Below are 21248 nucleotides of genomic sequence, written 5' to 3'. Positions count from 1 at the left end.
CTTCCCTTTCAAAGAAGGGCACACAGGTGACCAAAAAAGAAGAGTAAAACCTATCTTTGGTAAAAAAAAATATAGGGTAATCATTAGGATGCATTATCAAATATTAGCACTACTTTGCATAACACATATAAAAAAATAAGTAAGCATAAGCTCTACAATATGTTGGCAAATGAGAGGTATTAAAAATATGCATAAAAGATTCAGCCGTGACCATCTTATATTAATCCAATATATCAACTTTAGCTTAATATTTTTATGGTCTGTTTTAGCAGTAAGAAACTTAACACATTTAAAAATTCTCTGACATAAATGAAAATAAAACACTTATCAAATTGTTTAATATTGTGAATGAGAATGTACAAAAAATTCATAATGAAATTATTTAATTGCAGTTATTGCTAAATTACTGGTATGCTTCCATATGATTGCATAATATTCATCTTCAACTGGTTGACTTTGGGCTAGTCAGTCTGTGTCAGCACCAGGAAGAAGACAATCAACTTGCAAAAGACATTGCCATGAAATCTACATGGACTGTCTATGTAGTCTTCTGGACTCCTGATTTAAAGCCACCAACCAAACAATACTGTACTTCATATCTTCAAGATTAATTTTTTTCCCCCCTGGATAGTGTTGAATGCTGTAATCTTGGCCTAGGGTCTTTAGGGTATTTGGTTTCTAGGCCAGTTGGCAGTTCTGGACTAGAAACTCCCAGCTATTGGATGGATGCATACTTTGAAGTTTTGCATAAAACACCATTTTCTTCATATTTCACTTGTAAACATGCACACATTCTTTTTTATTTAACTGTTGAGAGCTTTATAGACAACAGAACAACTTTGTCCTCAGACTCATTTTTTTCCATTCACACAAAGTATTTGGGTGTATATAGTTTTTTTAAAAAAAGATGGGGAAGGGAAGAAGTGAATAGATGTAGTAAATTCAAAAGTTTGGTTAGTTATTATTTTTCCATTTAGAGGAAAAATAATTGGGGAATAGGTCAGTGGTGGACCACCTAACCAATTCAGATGGAAATCGAGAAATGGTTCACAAGTTTATGAACAAATTTGCCAGTTGAACTCTGTAACCTGAGAATCAAACCATGTGTCTTTAGAGACATTTATCTATTTGCCATTCAGTGAAAAACTTTTCAGAAATCTTTAAACTGCCTTATCTTTCAGCAAAATCACATTCCTCTTTGCTACATTGTGATTGACCTAAAACGTTGGAATAAAATAATTCTTTTTACTATTGTCAAAAACCTAGATCAACAGTACAACAGATCTCTATTAGAGTCCTTATAATTTACAATTTATTGGAGAGAGGGGAAAAAGACCTACTGGAAACTTGAGGGAGTTCTTTTGCCAAGAAAAAAAAGAATATAGAATACAGCAGTATGAACAAGGATTTCTTGGCATCAGTTAAACAATCCTAAGGCAGGGAATTTGAGAAGCATAATTTATCTTCATTACTTGTCTTAGTCACACAGAACTATTAAAATGCACAGCTGTAAGCATCCTTTGTTATTGAATTCTGGAGAAAAAACTTTGCATTGCAAAGAGATCTTCCTCTAAATTTACATTTGTGTGATCTGCTTGGTGTTTGCATCAGCATGCCACCAACATGATGGAATCTATTTCTTGCTGTTAATATCTGAGAACTAGTGTAGCTGGGAACATGTTTGTATGTATTTGGATGTCTGCAGCTCCTTCCTTCCTTCCTTCCTTCCTTCCTTCCTTCCTTCCTTCCTCCCTCCCTCCCTCCCTCCCTCCCTCCCTCCCTCCCTCCCTCCCTCCTTCCCTCCCTTTCTCAATGTGATGAAATTAATTTGTTGAGTAGATTTGTGTCTTACGGACCAGAAATGATTTAATAAAACGGATATGCTTGGTTACTTCCAAGGCCGCCAACATGTCAGTTATACCTGCTTGAGTCTTAAAGGATCATATTACAACAAAATATGAATTTTTGACTACAGACTCCACTTGTGATGAATGTCTTTGACTTGAAAATGAATGGCTTTTTCTTTGTTCTATTTAAAATGATTAGCCATGTATAGAAGCAGAGCTTTGTTTTTCACATAGAAAATGAAATATATTTATCTCTTTCCAAATTTGCAGTTATCAGGATTTCACTTTTAAAATTGGAAAGCATGAAAAGCAAGAAGATTAGCAGAACAATTTTTTAATTTCCTTTCCATAAGAAATACATGACTCAATGTACAATATTGAAATGTACTTATAAATCTATTCCTGTTCTACAGTATTATGATGAGAGATGAGTATTCATTAGAAGTGAGGACTGGGTATCTCAGAGTCTCTGAAGTGTGCAATTACATGTCATATAAACAAATGTGTTTTTTGAAACTTGAGTTCTGCAGTATATGTATATAATGCAACTATGCTTTGAAATGCATGAAGTTATTGAAAGAAATGGAATATTGGACTGTGCTATTTAACAAGTTCTGCAAGATCTGTGATATTTATTGACCTAGTTGATACAGTATGCTAAGACATGTTTTGCTCAACCATGTTTTGTTGAAAGTACTTGGTTAAGCTGAAACAACACATTATTCCATAATGCAGTTTGTTGAGATTAGCATGCTGTGTGAACCTGTATGTTGCATTCAGTAATATTTATTCACAAATTAGTGAGTATTGAATTGTGGTTTATACTCACATAAGTTGGAGTTGAAAATGACTTCTTAGAGATGTGTATGGAATTGTACTGGGTAATATCCAATATCTTGTTTTGAAAACTTTTAGTATATTAACAGATTGGGTGATTAGATTGGCTAATTAGTGGGATTGGCAATATCCTTGACTGAGTAAATATGGATTGTGCAGTTCCCGGAATGTAGGGGTGGGGGCAGAATTTAGGCTGCTTAGAAAGGGAAACTTTTATTACATACTGTCTTTTACCCTTAACATTTTTAAAAGGGTTCACTACTCAAGAGTGAGAAGACTGGGACTATGTATAGTGTGAGGATCTATCATGGGAGAAACAGGGCAGAACTTGGAAAATTGCACTGAAATGTCTTCTCAGGTACTCATCTGTGGTTGAGAGACTTTCTTAAAAGTACACATGTCAGGCAGATTCCTAGATTTTTGCCTAAAGCAGTATTTCCTTAAGGCTTATTGGATTGAATATAACATACTTGGAAGACATCAGTTTGGGAAAGAATGACCTAAAATGCAATCTCATCATTAAGTTTCCTAATTTCTAAGAATTATCTCTCAACTTCTTCTCAATCTTGTCCCCTCTATCCTTTTTAAAGCTAAAAAGATTTCACCTTAAAATGTTGGATTTGCTCTAATTCAAATTGTGACCTGTAATTTATTTGTATTTATATATTTGTATCCCACCTTTATTATTTTTATAAATAAGGCAGTAAACATATCCAACACTACTTTGTCCTACATATTTTTCCCACAACAACCCTATGAAGTGAGTTAGTAATGACTGGCCCAAGGTCACAAAATCCAATTTAATAAATAAAACTATTTTGTAATTAATTAATTTCCTTATTGATTAAAAAGGAATATATCCTCTATATCCTCTATATTATACTAGGAAAAAGAATATGCTACATTTGTACCAGTGGATATTTGTCAACTAATAAAATAGTTCAGTTTTCTGCACTCTATCATGTACTGTATGCTCAACAGCAATAGAAAAAAAATTAAACGTTCAAATGTTGCATGTAGATAATGAAACTGTTGTAGCCTCGTAAATCCTCGGACTTACGAATGACAGCTCGACGGCAGCCAGGCGCGCCTTAGCCAATCAGACACGCCTGCTGGTTGCCGGGCTGTCATACGTGAATCCATTGGCTAAACTATCTGACAGCCGAGTATAAAAGGCTGTCAGACGAAGGAGAGGGGCCGGTCTACTTACAGTTGATGTTCGTTACATTCTTGCTCAAATAAACGGTTCAAGGTTACCTCAGACGCCTCCTCGTCATTTCTACCGCCGATCTAACAGAAACTGCTTTTAGACTGTGAATAAATAATATTGTCCTATTAGTAAAATTAATATTTTGATATATTGATATTTATTTTAAATAATTGTCACAGCACATAAAGTTCCTGGTTTACTGCAGAGAATATGCATATTTATATCTATTTTTAGATATTTATCACACTATTTTTATCATGGTACTACAGCATGATATTTTAGTTCTCATAATATTCTAAGTCATAACATTCTGAATTAGCCAAATGTACATTAGCTAATTTTTTTGGCAGTCTTTTTTCAATGTTGTGAAAACGTGTTTTACATCTGCACTCTGTGTTATCAGTATGAAAATTGCTTATGGTTTCACTTGCTGAAATATATACTTCTGGAAATAAATACTGGTAGATTATGAAAATCATAAAATAAAATTTGTACTGGTCAACTTATGTTCAAATTACTATTATCCCAAGATGATGTATAAATGATAGATAGATAGATAGATAGATAGATAGATAGATAGATAGATAGATAGATAGATAGATAGATAGATAGACAGACAGACAGACAGACAGACAGACAGACAGACAGACAGACAGACAGACAGACAAATAGATGATATAAACATTTGTCCTGCTAACAATAGCTACTGATTATTTTGTTTTGGAGAACACCAAGTATCAAACTTCAGTTCACAGTGAAAAAGTCATACACACTTTGTTATTTGATAAGTCTCAAATCACAGTTATAACATTACACAGTTATAACATTTGGTAGCTCCCGCCACCGATAGTGAAGAAAATAGGATACCATTACTGAATAGAATGCTATGATCTTGCTGATAAAAATCTCCAATCAATAAGACTCTGTGATACTTCTAAATTTCAGGAAAGTTTAATGTCAAGTACTACCTGTCCATTCATTTTGGTTCATTATTATAGACACATCATTATTGATGTAGTTCTTTAGTCCCTGTGTCATTAAGAATGTTACCAGAAGATAGAATTTCAGGGTCTTCAAACCAGAATCCCTAATCAGGATTCACACTTTGGTTCTTTTTTTATTCTAACTTGTGCAGTTCAAGTTCTTACCTTAACCCCCCCACCCTTTAATATAGGAGAATCCACTACAAACTCTTAGCTGTAGACATATATAACTTTCGGCTTTCCTATTACTATGTCATTTCTTTAACAAAACTTATATTTATTTTCTTACATAGTAGAACCTTCTTCAAGAATAGTTTTCTATGAAAATTCCATTTCTAACCTTGATGTTTCTTTTCATGCAATCATTTTATTGCATAAATTTATCTGTTATCCAAAAAGGACCACTTAAAAGCTTTTGGTGCCCATTCTTTTGTCTTGTCTCATGCTGAATTGTAATTTTTAATTTAATCTGCCAAAAGGAAACAGAGGGATAGAATCAAGATCACGTGAAGTGTTAATACCACTTTATAATGCCTTGGTAAGGCCACACTTGGAATACTGCATTCAGTTTTGATCGCCACGATATAGAAAAGATGTGGAGACTCTAGAAAGAGTGCAGAGAAGAGCAACAAAGATGATTAGGGGATTGGAGACTAAAACATATGAAGAACGGATGCAGGAACTGGGTATTTCTAGTTTAATGAAAAGAAGGACTAGGGGAGACATGATAGCAGTCTTCCAATATGTCATGGGTTGCCACAAAGAAGGAGTCAAACTATTCTCCAAGAAGCAATGGGTGGAAACTAATCAAGGAGAGAAGCAACTTAGAATTGAGGAGAAATTTCCTGACAGAGCAATTAATCAGTGGAACAGCTTGCCTCCAGAAGTTGTGAATGCCCCAACACTGCACTAGCCATTTGTCTGAAATGGTATAGGGTTTCCTGCCTAGGCAAGGGGTTGGACTAGAAGACCGCCAAGGTGCCTTCCAACTCTGCTATTGTATTGTATTGTATTGTGAGAAGGAATTAATATACATAGAAATAATAATCATAATAAATTTTAATAATATAGTAAAAAATTATAATATACACCTTTTCAATGAACAAATGCAACCCATAGACTGTAATAAAAATATGACCATACTTCATTCTTGGGAAGTTATTTTTTATGTGGAAATAGTACAAACCCTTTAGAGTTTACATACATTGAAGCTACAATTCCAAAATTTTCCATTTTGTCTTTGTGTTTTATCCAGGAAAAAATCAGTTGCTTCCAACTGGAGAAATCCAGTTGCTTCCAAATGTAGTAATATACTAAGATTTCCTCAATTTCTCCTTTCAACAGAAGAAAGTTACCATCCCACAGATTATTTCACATCTGGAGTGCAGCCTTTTCTTTGCTTGTACAAATTTGCTTTATTCTACGCTACTCACATTTACAAGAATAAACATCACTATCCAATTACAGTACATAAAATAATATACAATTATGTTGAAATATAATATAGATAATAGCAAACAAGACCCATTATTTGTTTATATAATCCATTATAGTTAGCATCTGTATCATCAGAAATTTTAAAGATAAAAGTAGAACAGGAACAAGGATTTTTTTCCCCAAAATTGTCATTCATATTCAATTTTGTAAATAAACTCATCATTCAAAGTTTTTGACATGCACAGCAATCACTCCTACAGTCCTTCCCAATAGGACTCTGCACCACATGGATATTTGAAATGATCCTTTGAAGTTTTATTTTTTAAGTTTGTCATAGAATTATAGTAGAAGAAGACATGCACAAGAATGAATCAATGTAAAGTACACACACAAAGATAGATTTCTAGCAAAGATTAGGAGATGCAGTAGAAATTCTTAAATTGTATTCTAACTTAGATGCTTTTTAAATTGTATATATGGAAGAGATGGAATCCAATTTTAAAGCTTGGTTCCCACATACTGTTGAAATTAGATATAGTGTTTCAAAATATGAGGTTTTAAATTTTAATGCCATTCATTCTAAATATACAATCTTAGAAAAACCCACTGTGAATTAACAAACCAAGGGCACTTAAATTCATTAAAGGGGTAATTTGCATCCATATGTGGATGACACTTAGCTCCATCTCTTTGCTGTTTTACTTTGGGGCAGCTGTAGAGTTGGTAAATAAACTGAAATTAAATCCAGAGACAAGGCAGAGGAATGTCTGGTTAGGAAGCCTAATGATGCAGGAATAACTTGCTCTAGACAATTCCACTGAAAAATCCTATTCATGGTTTGAAGATTCTCCAGCTGGATATTCCATTTGCAATTATGGGCAAGAGTGCTTACTTTTAGTTGAATTCCTACCCCTCTGTGACCCTTCAGAAATCAGCCAGTGGGAAACAGACTCATCATGTGGAATCATATTGTTGTGATTTGTTAGAATGTAACTATTTGCTACTGTCTCTTTTATTTCTTTTTATTAAAAAAAATAACATTAGGTTATTAGAATGTTGACGAGCAGGCAGGTAGATGATTGCAGATCCTCCTTCTTGTTGTTATCATTGCATTTTATTTTTTCAGCAACAAAATGATGCTTGGTTCCAGCACCAAGGCAGTAAACTCTTTCTAGATATGATGAGACCATGATATAAGTGAATTTGAAAAGATCAGTTTGCATGTGGTTAGCCCCATTATTTGGTTTTCTAGATAGAAGCCATAGTGAAGTATGGGAGGTATGGAATGGGGTGGGATGCTACTTATGTCCTTCATAGTTTGAGAAATCCAACATAGTCATTTAAAATGGCATATCAAATTAATAAGCCCAGAATCCAAAATGATCTAATTCCATTACTTAAATTTTATCTGATATTCTGGCTATAACATTCTAAATATTGTCAAAACGAAACCAAGATGATAGTCATAGCATACTTTGAATGGATGAACACTGTTCTTTTCTGTTTGTAAAAATTAGTGTTGCAAAAACTGCTTTCCAGAACCAGTTAGCAGATCTAGGTTGCAAAATTCGAGATAGCCACTAGAGAGCAGCAACGAGATAAAGATGGTTTTTTTTGTTGAGATCTAAAAACCTTCACCCAGATTTCCAATCCAGCATAGCCATTTCTGAGAATTCAGAGAATGCATAGAAGTTCGAACAGCTCACGTGATTCATTTACAATATTAGCACAATATATTGTATATTTTGTACCCTGTATAGAATGCCAGAACATTTGTGAATGCAGTTCAAGATAATAATGAAATAATGGTGAATAAAGAAAACATAGTATGCCATGGTACAAAAACTGAAAATATATGCATTTTACACATACACAAACACATCTACATACATAGGTTGTTGTAGCATGGAGGGAACAATTCCTCACATTTTTCCTACAGAGTAATATCCCAAACCTTTGCAATTTTCATCTCCGATGTTTTTGGAAAAATATGAGCTAAAATCAGTTTTTTAAAATAAAAAATCCAAAATTTGCCTTGGCATATCACAGAACTGGCCCTTGAAATGATTGACTGTACACTGAATGATAAAACATCTTCAATGAAATGAAAACATTTCATTGCATTATTGTCTCTTCATTAAAACCTTTCATATGAAGCCACATATTTCTGAAATCCACTTGATCTATTTTCTTTTAAAGGGGATAGTGTAGATTAGCGAAAGGCCTTTGGCATTCATGAGGTACATTTTCCACAGATTATAAGCATTTGCCATTTTGTCTAGGTCTTACAGGAATTACAGAAAATATCTGGGGATATCAGCAAAAATCTATCATTAAATCTGGTGCTCAGTTTTTTAACGATTTAATTTTATTGTGTTGTGTTTTATTTTCAACTCCCTTGCTTATATTTTAATTGATTGGATTATAGTTGTTTTTATCTGTATTGTAAAATATTTCTGAATGTCATGACTGCAGAAAGAAAATAGCACACACATATAAATTAAAAATGCCTATGATATTTAGTACTTTCAGAGACAGCTGTGGGGTTTTTTCATGATTCATTTTGTTATTCATGCTATAAATTAACTTTTTAATCTAATAAAGTATGTATTTGTACACTTCTGTTTTATTGTTAATAACTAATTTTATAGACTATGATAGTTAGGTTCCCACAATATGCAAACAAACCACAATATAAAGAAGTCTGCTCTATGAACGTTGCCATGCCTCTTTTGAGTTTCCTTTTACAAACCTGAATAACAACATTATCAGACCATGCAGCTTAAGAATCATATTTTTTAAATTATATATTATAAATTTAAAGAAGAATGATCTGATGGACTGATACTTTTCATTGCAAAAATAAAATCGTCCACTAAAATATAATCTCCAAGATTTATTTCAGTGTCTTTCTGCACTTTCTACTGAGCCATGGATTTCATTGGCCTATGAACAAATGAGAAAAAAGTGATAACTCTTAAGAACCAAACTGTTAGATACAAGAAACATTGGTAACGGTTTACACCAAGGTTCTCTGTTCCGGCGGGAACAGAGATTCAATCTGATTGGTCGAAGGGTCTGACAGCTCCCTATAAAACGGCTGCTGTCAGACTGAACCTTCGCTGGATTGTACATAGTTGACTTGTGTTAATAAAGAACTGTTTGTTACTTTGAAGCCTGAGTGTGCCTTCATTCACCCGATCTAACACAAACTATCATCATCATCATTAAAAAAAACATACCAGGGTCGCAAATAAGTAGGTGCAGACCTGAGGTCAAGTGTCTCAAGGGCTTTTTGGAAAGAGAGAAAGAGGGCACCTTTCATATGTCTGGGGAGATACTTTCCAGGGATTAGGCAACACAATAAGATAATTTAATTTTTATTATTGCTTTTATTTCCTGTCCCATGAATTTTTTAGATCTATGCAAATAAGAGTATTTCAAAGAAATTTGTCCAAACAAAACACCTCTCACTGAAACATTACAGCAGGTAGATCCTCTAGAAAGCTTAGGCACTTGATGTAAAATGTGGTTTTCGGATAGCTGTGTATGCACTCACTACATACTACATTTCTACTGTCTTTGCCAGTAAAGCAAAGTTGCTGTTTGTGCACAGACATGATTGTAGGCAGCCAAGCCCGGCATTTGAAGTAGTTATGCTATGCAGGCCTTTCACTTAGTACTTCCAAAATATTTTTAAGTCTCTGTACAATCGTACTAATTTTATCTCAGCTATGTTTCTGTGGTTGATTGGCATTTTTTGTATATGTATATATATTATTAATTCAAACTGCTGACATTTGGCAAAATGAAGATGTTAATATTTAATCTGTGTTCAAGTTCAGGTATAGAGTTGTCAAATACAACTTGAAAAGTTCATCATAAAATGTCTATAGAAGCAATTTTTCCCATCTATAAATTATACAGTAATGCCAGAGCACTTGAGACCAAATATAACTAGACAGCCGATCACTGCACTGGTTCCATTCCTTAGTATTTTTGTGTTTTACACTATTTTATCACAGGAGTTCAAATAAATTCTCATTTTTAAATCCAACCTGCAAATGTCCTGTTATTGTTCACAAGTAGATTTGGATTCTGACATTTTATGGACCATTGATTGAAACTGATGTATCATCATGCTTAAATTAGAAATAAAATTGGCATCAGCTAACAGGAAATATTGTATAACATAGCCGAATTCCTCTGATTGATACAAGTCTGAAATATAATTTTTATAATTAGTTTAGGAGAGTGAGGTACAAAATAACCCAAAGAACAGAAGATCTAACTTGCTACAGAGACTGAATTTCATCCTGGCTGATCATAGATTATTGTAGCTAATTACAGATTTCAAAGGCTAATATAATTATAAAAACTATATCAAGCATACAGCACATGCATCAATTTGGTGAGTCAATTTATTTCATTAGATTAAAACTGCAGCCCTATGCACCTAATTTGGTAGGAGTCCAAACTGAAATTAATGGGATTTACTTGCAACCAAATACTGGGGCGTGTGGGACTCACGAAGAGTCTATGCCTGTAGGCAATCTGCTGCTCCTTGACATATTGTTCATATATATCAATATACTGATACTTTGCTTTTCACTTAAGTACAAAGTAGTTTAAGAAATAGCAATGATGTTCTCAAAAAGTAAGCAGCAGAATATAGGAATACAGTGATGGAACAAGAAAAACTGCAATAGGATAAAGACTGGATATATACCAGGAGAACTCTTTACATACTGGCAAATTATTTTTTGTGCAACTTTTCTAAATTTATAATCCTGATTCCACATTTTTGCACTAGATAACATTTCTAGTTAACATGAAAATAAAGAGCTATCATAATGCCATAATATATTTGATTCCAAAGCATATGCTGCATTTTGATATTCAGTTATATTGTTTGTAAAATTAGTAATTTGTAGCCTTGATGGCTTAGAGGGTTAGAAGGATGCATAGAATGGAATGTTATTTTCGCAACTTTGATAGTTATAACAATCTGGTTCTTAAAAATCTCGTTGCAGAACAGTGATTGCATAAGAAAATATGTTAACAGCATAAAATAATAATTCTTAAATAATTCTTAAATAGCAAAAATAATGTTCTGATTTATTTGGGTAGCAGAAAAATAAACAAGGGAATTAGAACAGGAAAAGGTTTACAAAGTTGCCTATTCATGTTTCTCTTTTCTTAAAGACAGAAAAGGATTCTTATTCAAAAGTCTTGGATGTTTGTCCTTTCAAAATAATTGTGTATGTGATTTGTAAAAGTATATTTAGGTAGTTAACCTAAATTCTAACATTTGTGTGTCTGTGTCTATTTTTGCTTTTTCTATCTCACTCTGACTTTAAGATGGTAATAGTTTAAAGGGGTAAAAGGAGAAAAGTAACAGTTTCATGGAAAACTGTATTAAAGGAAGCCACTTGGAGGACTAATTTGCACTTGGCTATTCAAGGAAGGTACAGAGGGCTGGTCTCAAAGGAGGATGGTTTTTATCACAGAACTGGGAGTACCTGAGATACCCAGCTATGCCTCTTGTATGTGCCATCCATGCTACCAAGACTTATGATAATGGCTGCACATGGCTTTCAAGTTCAAGGCAAGCATTCAGATTTATATATTGCACAGTCATAGTTAGAATCATGCTCATTTTTCAAACTGGACAGCTGGCCAACCTTATTGGAGACCAAGATGAACTCAAAGTAAGTCAAGTAACTATTTAGCTCAGTGTTTCTCAACCTTGGCTACTTGAAGATGTTTGGACTTCAACTCCCAGAATTCCCCAGCCAGCGAATGCTGGCTGGGGAATTCTGGGAGTTGAAGTCCAGACATCTTCAAGTGGCCAAGGTTGAGAAACACTGATTTAGCTATTATGTTAAAGCAAATTGATTAGGAAGATACTTTCTTCATTAAATTCAAATTCCTGGAGGAGATCCAGAAGAGGAAAAGGAGGATCAAAGGCTGAAGGAAGAAGAGATTATCATAGCGCAAAAAACATTATATGACACTGCCACTGAATGCAGAATGAGCAAAAATGGAAGATTCTGCCAAGGATGCTGCACCTTTGTTTAAATTATACAATAAATGTTGGTTTAAAAATGGAAATGGAAACTAACATGAATTCTCTTATTTCAGGAAATGAGGCTTATGTCACAAAAGTAGACATGGATCTTCACATGTTCATATTTGCTATAGTCTAGATTTTTGTGTAACTAAAAAGGACACATTCTTTTGTTTTCTTGCACAGTGTTGCAAACCAGGTGGCATTTTAACAGTTTCTCAAATAAAATTAGTAAATGAAAATAAGGTCTAAAAAAGACCAGATGACCATAAGTAGGACCAGTTAACCAAAACAGAAGACACTAGCTGAAGAAATCTTGGTCTATGTTCTTAAATATAATCTGAGTTAGTACAATGTTTTAATTTGATAGTTTGTGCTATGATTTATATTCTCTTTTTAAATTTTTTATTTCCATTTCTTAGGCATGTATCACATGGAAGTAATGTTCATGTTTATGACAGTACTTTTTTATACCAAAGGTTCTTTTATGTAGCTTTTTTCTACAGCTTCTAAGAGACATCCATTCCACTGTGCTATCATTGTCAGGTTCTGCAAATAAAGTAAAGTGTGTGAAATGTTCTGCACTTGGTTACAATTTGGACAGGTATAATACCTGCATTGGAATATGGGAAGATTAAATGATTAAGAAATACATGATACATCACATCTCTGGTTTTGCTTTCTTTTCAGGAAAATAAACCAACATTTACATTCCTACACCCTGTGTGAAGGAAGGTTTATGAACTATATTTTTCCCTATTCTCCCCAGTGATTCCATACTTTGACGATGTGCTGTTTTATGCAAAAGCATATTGAACGAGTCTGCTGTGTAGGAGACCAGTCTATAATTGGAGGGTAATCTTTTCAGTGTTGTGCATTAAGCATTGTCTCATTTTTATATTCTGCTAATGTTAGGCATCAACTGAATCCCCCAGGGTGCAAACTCATTAGCTGCCCAGCATGGAAGTTTCCTTACACCCCCAATACAAAGTCAGAGAAAATGTGAAATCTTGTAATAATAGCTTGGCTCTTCTCCAGGATCTAATTTTAAAGAAGGGCAAATAAAACCCGTTTCCAGAGGTGAACTATGTTTGATCAGCTGCAGCTGATGTTGCAGACGCAACATCAGCTGTGAAGTCAAGCATGCTGTGAGCACATGATAAAATATTTGGACAGAATGCTTTCCTTGGAAGATGGCTTTGGCCTGCTTTTAATGAAATATTCAGCAGTCAGTGTGCATGTGTACTTAGTACTGTTGGAAGAAATGTCCTTCTGGGTTCAGCTCCAAGTGGGGAAAAAGATACTGGAGATATGGAGGCTGCTTGGAAAGATGGTTTTAATGGTGGACAGGACCACATGGCTTGAGTCCTGAACAGAAAAGGTGATCCCATGCTTCAATGTTGGTGGAGAAGAGAAGGAAAGGGAGGAAGAGAAGCTGAGTCCCTGGTTTTATGCCCTCTCTGACCTTTGATCTTGAGCTTGTATTCTGATTGGTTATCAGACTCTCTAGGCTGCGTTTTGAATCCAGGTTTGGTTGAGTTATCAGATGCCATGTGGCGAGTTGGGTAAAGGGCCAATATTATCATGCCTTAATCCCATCACTCTGGAGCTGAAGGGGATAATTCTTTATTATGTAAAGTGGACTAGCTCAGGCTTTAATGGCTCATTGAGAAAGGGGGATGGGCAGGAAGCTGCAGGAAGCTATTCGGTCTTTTAAAACATGTTTCTTTCTTTTCACACCCAGAGAAATATTCTGCCTTTTCAATATTTCCTAGGATATTTCATTTTTCTGGGAGAGGGCTGGATGATAACTTCCTACAGAACATTCAAAGGTCTGACAAAAATCTAAGTGATTTATATTTTTTATTCCCTTCAAAAGGAAAGGCTGGGCACTTATGCCGATTTGCTCCTTTAGCTCTAAAGTAGAGTCAATTGGACAAATGAAAACTAACAAAAGAAACTGATGTTCAAACAAATTCAGATGTAGTTTGATTTGCTTGTGATATTTCAGCACTCTCCTTTTCACTAATATTAAAAAAGTAAAGCAAATAGGGTAAAAATATGTGGAGGCTATTCACAAAATGACATGGCTCATTGAGAGAATGTTATATATTTATATAACACACACATATGTGTGCACGCACACATACACGTAAAGACAAGAATATTGCTCTTGCTAAACACCAGTGCGTTTTATATAAAAAAATAGTTTCCTGAATATAATGTTACACTTTTTGAGAGGGAGAAAGCCTCTTGTGTTAAAAATAGAACACAATGAATTAAATCTTTATCTAAAGTTTCATTTTCATAATCTAGCCAATAATAATAATGACAAGGAACAATTACAATCCACAAAAAACAGCTTGTTTGATTTCTACAGTACTGAGAAAATATATTATAACAACAATAATCCTTATGGTCCATATCTGCATGACGCCAGCAAGTTGTGAGATATTAATACTATGCAGAAGATACCCAACTGTTTATATGCACTCTGGACTGTGCAGGAAATGCTTACTGTTAAGATCTTTTAAGACCAGGATGAGTCTAAAAGGATCTGAATGGAGCTGTAGATCCTAGTCAATCTCCTGGTTTGTGAACCTGCTCTGCACAGGACCTACCCAAAACCAAAGATTAAAAGTCTGAAAATGCTACAACTCATTCTGGAAGAGCAAGTGGAGGGCCTTGGCTCAATTTCATCTTGAGCACTGTTCCTGGAATGAAAGGCTTTGTTATAATCACTTGTGGCCTTAATTATTTTGTGTCTGAAATACTACAGCTCACTCTGATTAAAGACTGTTTAGAAACTGATCTAACCTGGAATGAAAGGGGAAAACACCCTGACCTAAATGACAAGTGGAGACCAGATCATGAGCTTGAATCAATTTTATTGAACTGTGCAGGGAGCGGAATACAAGATTATGTCCACTAAGACAGGGCTAGGCAAATGCTTATATAGTGATCTTATTTAGATTAAAAGACAGAAACAGAACCGACTCTCAGACCAACATGATATTTTTAGCATTTATTTTGTTTAGTCAGCAAGCCTTGAGTAATATTCAGGAGTTGACTTCAAGCTCTTTCCAGTAACTAGTTCCTGAATTTGCATTCAAGGGCCAGAGTAGCTGTTTGTAACTTACTGAATATTCTTAAGCATTTTGCTAAGCATTAAGCATATCTGAAGCCAGTTTGTTATGTCAAGCTGTTTCCTTGGTTAATTTTATCTTCAGCAGCAGCAACCAATGTAATGATGGGCTAAGTTTATTCTGCCCACGTGATGCCACTACTGCAGGAGCTGCATTGTTGCTACTAGGCTTCCAAGTTGTGGTTGTCACTTTTTAACTCTAATATGGCTAACAACATGGGTTGTATGGAATCTACCCATCCAGTAATAATGATGATGAGGGAATAGGTTTCTCCCACCTGTAATTGTTGGCATCAGGGATCCAGTAGACAAGCCTTTCTACTCCTCTAGAACATCTTTTTATTTATTTTGTTATTTATATACCATATTTAGAAACTGACTGTTTCCTTTTAGGGTAACTCTGGCCAATGTACAAATAGACATTTCCCATTTCCTTCTAAAAATCTCTATCACTACTTGTGTCTCAAAGGTGACATAGGCCTTGCTCTTCCAGAGAGCCTTTGAAAATGGAAATGGAAATTTAATTTCTGAGTTAGGGCTGCCATGTGTTTTCTGGGGAGTATAATTATTTATGGAGGTGTGATGCAGGATTATGTCTATGGAGATTCTCAGTGATCCAGGTCATGGTTGTCCCAAAGGTGCTTTTTCAAGGGGCAACTGGAGTTTATGTTTTTTCTTTGAAGACATATTCGCTTCTCCAATCGAAGCTTCTTCAGCTCTGGTAGGATTAGTTTGTCATACAGTATGTAACGCTGAGTTACTGCATGAATATAGTTTGATAATATGACTTCTATATAAGCTAGCCAACTGTGTTATTTAATGTACCTAAATGACTTTGCCATGACAGATCATTGATCTAGAATTCTGAAACATATATGAAAGCTATACTTTCAATAATGCTTCAAATAAGATGAGAAGTTTCATACTTTATACAATCAGAACAAAACAAATAAAGTTCTTTTTATAAAAGAAGATACTGATCTGAGTGCATAGCACAGTTTTTCTAATGAGATAGCTGGGAACATCATTTGACCAATTTGTTTATATCATGGACCTCATAACTATTGAAAAAAACTGATTTTAGGGTTACAGATTATAAAAATGACCCAGCTTTAAGTGTGCCACAGTGATATTCCATTTTTACTTTCCTTCATAAACCATTGAAATTGGGAACAAAATAAATTGTGAGGAGATAACATTCATTCAACTATATACAAAGATCCTACATTCCCAACATTTCTCATTCCTCCCACTTATACCAACAATATTAAACGGGTGTTTTAGAAAATATTGTTCCACTTAGAGTTCAGTAGCTTTGTTTACAATACTGCAACTTTTGCGTTGTCAGTCTTTCCATTATAAACTGCAGTTTTTACAATTTTACACCTGAGTGGTAAAAGCTGCCTCAATATATTACTTGGCAAGCTACGTAGGACTGAAATTGGATTTTTCTTTTCTTTTCAAGGGTCATAGAATTACAAAAACATTCAAATTGTAAGTTATTATAATCTTATACTGTTTCTCAAAGAGCTAATAGAACTGTTTTGAAATATTATAACATATGAAATCTGCTTCCAATCATTTAATCAGTGGCTAACCTGTGATATCTTGATCACATAGAAATGTCAGCTTTAAAATTGAACATGTTACACATACATCTTCAGAAACTGTATTAGCAATAAACTATACAGCTATGGTTTATTCCAGTTATTTGTTTGAATGGTGGCCTAGTGGTAAATACACTCACCTCCCACTCAGAAAGTTGAGACTTCAATCCTAGGTAGCAGCAAATGTTTCTCTTGTAGGGCGCAAAGAAAAAATATCTACTGTGAACTCCCCATGTCATTAGGAAGGGCATCCGGCCAGTAAACTCTCAGCTCCATTCAGTTGCCCTGAGTCTACCCTGAATTAACGAATTTTAGGGTTGTAAAAAGGGGAGTTTTGTTCTAGTTATTTATCTGTTCCTTGACTAAGCTTTTTCCTTAACTGCTAAAAAGATTAAGCAAAATGTGAAGTCTTAGGCTATAAGAACCCTTTGCTGAATTAATTAAAACATTTGCTGAATCTTGAATTGGAAATTTTTTTTGCTTGGATAAAAGAGAATTGCTACAAGTCAGCCTCATGTCTTGAAAGGAACTGATTCAGGGTTGTACAGCATTGGACCACATTTCTTTAAGATTTCAGATTTCTGGTCCTAATTGGAGATGCCAGTTACTGAACCTGGGAATCTTGCACAGAAAACAAAAATGGTCAGTGAGCTATTGTCTCTGCTTCACCATGGATTTAGCTTTAGAGAAGTCTTTATATAGTCCAGCTTCTCCAACTGACGATCCCGTATATGTACAGTATAACTCAGGGGTGGGTTCCTGCCAGTTCTAACCTCTTCTATAGAAGAGGTTCCACAAATCTACAATGCTGTTTAGAATCGGTTCCAGCTCCCCCCCCCCCGCCCGTCCGCACATCATCAAGAAGAAGAGCAAGAGGAAGAATTCTTGGAGTTGAAGTCCACAAGTCTTAAAGCTGTCAAGTTTGAACACCCCCGGGTTTTTTTTCTAAAGGGTTAGGGGTGCAAGCGTCTTGTAACTTGACAGCTTTAAGACTTGCGTGCTTCAAATGCCAGAGTTTCTGAGACAACATTGTGGTTGCTAAGCAAGAGTGTTGTTAAGTGAATTTCACCACATTTTACAAGTTGGCCATGACCACCCAGTCACATGGCCAGCAAACCACGCCAACCTGATCACATGACCGGCAAGCCACTCCCACAAAGCAGGCCACACCTACAGAAAAGGTTCTAAAATTTTTTGAAACCCACCACTGGTATAACTTCACCTCTTCAGCAAACCCAGGACTGGTAGATTCTGGGAATTGGGCCAGCCTTTTCCAGGTATTCCAGCATTTAGAGAATCTATGTCAGCCTCAAACAAAGCAGCACTGAAAACAATAAAAGCAGTGAGAATCCCCTGCCCCATTTCAACTGTCCCTATTTGTGAAGCAGAAAGAAAATGCCTAGGTATCTTGTAAAACAACTGAATAGTAATTAGTACTGGTATAATATTTAGTTCCAAGTTGTTGAGCTGTATTAAGGAAACACTGACTTTCCCTTCACTTTTAATGTATTTCTGCAGCAGCCTTTGAGTCCCTGCTTCGTTTTGCTGAGAATCACACCGCTTCTCTCTTTGAGACTGTCTACAGATCCATGTCAAAGGAGGCAGCTGAGCCCGTGAAAGAACTTTTTACAGACCTCTCTCTCTACCTCTTGGGTGCTCAAAACAGAGTGGAAAAAGCATTTTTCCGGTTCTTCGACAGCCTCTTCCCTTTGGTTTATACCCGCTTGATAAACCCTGGCATGACGGACTTGTCAGAAGAATATATGGAATGTCTGCGACAAACACGACAAGACATCAATCCATTTGGGCGCTATTCCAAAGAAGCTGTTATGGAGCTAGCAAAGTCTCTGAGGGCAAGCAGAACATTCAACCAGGCCCTGGGAATGGGCGTTGAAGTGCTGAATGCCACTGAACATGCTGTTTTGACCAAAGAATGTATCCGAGGCCTTGTGAAAATGCAGTATTGTCCTCACTGCCAAGGTCTGACTCTCATCAGGCCCTGTGAAGGATATTGCCTAAATGTGATGAGAGGTTGTTTTGCCAGTGTATCTGAGCTGGACATTCATTGGAGGGAATATATCTATACCCTGGAATACCTCACCAATGAAATGGCTGTAACTCATGATCTAGAACTGGCACTGCTGGGTATTCGGTATTCAATCAATGAGGCCATTTTACAGGCACAACTTAATGGACCCCAGCTATCAGCGACTGTAAGTATGTGTACTTGATTTATCTGCACATTTCTGTCACTGCTCCTGCTTTTAATCTTTGAGGAATGCATATGCTTTAAATTTCTGTCTACTGTCACTTAAGTAAATAATCAAGTAATTCCTCCCTTTCTCATGTGCTTGTAAGTTAATATAAAGCTCATTAAGATACATCTATTTTAAAAGATAGATAAGCATTCCTAAGTCAGAATGTTAGCAACCATGTTGGTCCATGGAAAAAGGAAATACAAAGCAGTAAAATGTACATTAACAATAGTGCATTGATCAATTAAGTGTGACTTATCAGCACAGTTATTTATCTTTTATGGCTATTTTAATATAGAGTGTAATCATAATGGTGAATGTACCAAAATATCCATTTGGTCATGATATTATTATACTATTATTATACTATTTCTTCAGTATATTTTAACAGGTAATTCATACAAAGAACTTTTAAAAACTAATCATTTATGTTTAAGGCCTAGGTTTAATTAAGATTTTTCTTGATATTCTCATTAGAGATCCAGGTTGATGAATTACTGAACACTAAATGTTTCTTTAAATTCAAACTTTCCAGGGGATTCTGTTTCTTTATTAATAGACAGCCTGGACAATTTGTTACTTTAGGATTCCCACTTGTCTTTCTTGTCTTGAGACAAGTGCTAAGAGAACCACTGGCACACTCACATTTGTGTGGGGCAATGCTGGGTTCCGTATCCCGGTGCAACGGGGCCGGGCACCCACCACATGAATGTGCGCATGTGTACTTACCACCCGTGATGCTTCCGCGACGCTCCAGCTGCTTGGCGGAGCGTTGTGCAAGTGCCGTGTACTCCGTGTGCCTGCGTGGAAGCCTGAACACTTCAAATATCGGTAAGGAGCGTGGGTGGGCCAGCCAGAGCACCATACTTGGTACCTGGTGCTCCCAGCAGGAACCGGTATGCCCGTACCCGGGTGTACCAGTCATAACCCACCACTGGTGCGTGGCACGACAAAACCGCGCTCGACTAAGGTGCGCCCGATTAAACCGCGTCGCTGACGTCATCAACAGGGCGACAACAGCGAGTGCGGAGAAAGAAGGACGCTTTAAATAGCACTTTGAAAGCAAGCCGATTCAACTTAAGGTAAGGGTTAGGTTTAGGGTTAGGTTTAGGGTTAGGTTTAGGGTTAGGTTTAGGGTTAGGTTTAGGGTTAGGTTTAGGGTTAGGTTTAGGATTAGGTTAAGGGTTAGGGTTAGGTTTAGGGTTAGGTTAAGGGTTAGGATTAGGTTTAGGGTTAGGTTAAGGGTTAGGTTTAGGGTTAGGTTTAGGGTTAGGTTAAGGCTTGGGTTTAGGGTTAGGTTTAGGATTAGGTTTAGGGGGGTTAGGTTTAGGTTTAGGGCTTAATTTTAGGTTTAGCATTTACAGCGTGCTTCTGTCTCCGCGCTGTTGTCGCCTTGTGATGATGTCAGCTACGCGGTTTCGTCGAGCGCGCTTTAGTCGAACGCGGTTTTGTGGTGGAACCCCACTGGTGTGGTAGTATGTCTGGATGTTTATTAATATAATTGGTATGCATGGGAGCTAACTGGATAAAGAAGGATTGAAAGATTGAACTAGTATAATCTAAAAGTTGAATGGTTTCTAGAAGCTTTACATAGCTTGCCACTGTGAAACAAATAGCTTGCCTTTAAATGAAAAAACATCAAAACATTCTAGTTTCAAAAGACCTACAACTGTCTAATTACTTTATTGCATTGTAAAACCATTCATGGTAACTTAAGGAATGAAGTTTTTGCTTATTTAAGAACTCTCTTTCATTCTGCCTTTCAGGCTGCAAACTAGATAATTAACTGAGTGAAAGTTAATTGAAGTACACATTTGATATCATTTACATGCAGGAGTGCAGATTAATTGAAGATTA

At 35.7% G+C, this 21248-nt stretch overlaps 1 protein-coding gene across 2 annotated transcripts in view; it reads left to right on the top strand.

Moving 5' to 3' along the window:
- Nucleotides 1-21248, top strand: part of LOC116513624 (glypican-5-like) — a 347795-nt gene that overhangs the window by 73695 nt on the left and 252852 nt on the right. For both annotated transcript variants that reach the window (XM_032224782.1, XM_032224783.1), the window contains exon 3: nt 18655-19349. In XM_032224782.1, the coding sequence (XP_032080673.1) occupies nt 18655-19349 (695 nt within the window). The remainder of the gene's footprint in view (nt 1-18654; nt 19350-21248) is intronic.

This window comes from Thamnophis elegans, chromosome 10 (assembly GCF_009769535.1).
Source record: "Thamnophis elegans isolate rThaEle1 chromosome 10, rThaEle1.pri, whole genome shotgun sequence".
Classification (NCBI taxonomy): domain Eukaryota; kingdom Metazoa; phylum Chordata; class Lepidosauria; order Squamata; family Colubridae; genus Thamnophis; species Thamnophis elegans.
Note: the sequence above shows the minus strand (reverse complement) of the source record. Positions and strands in the feature narration are given on the sequence as shown.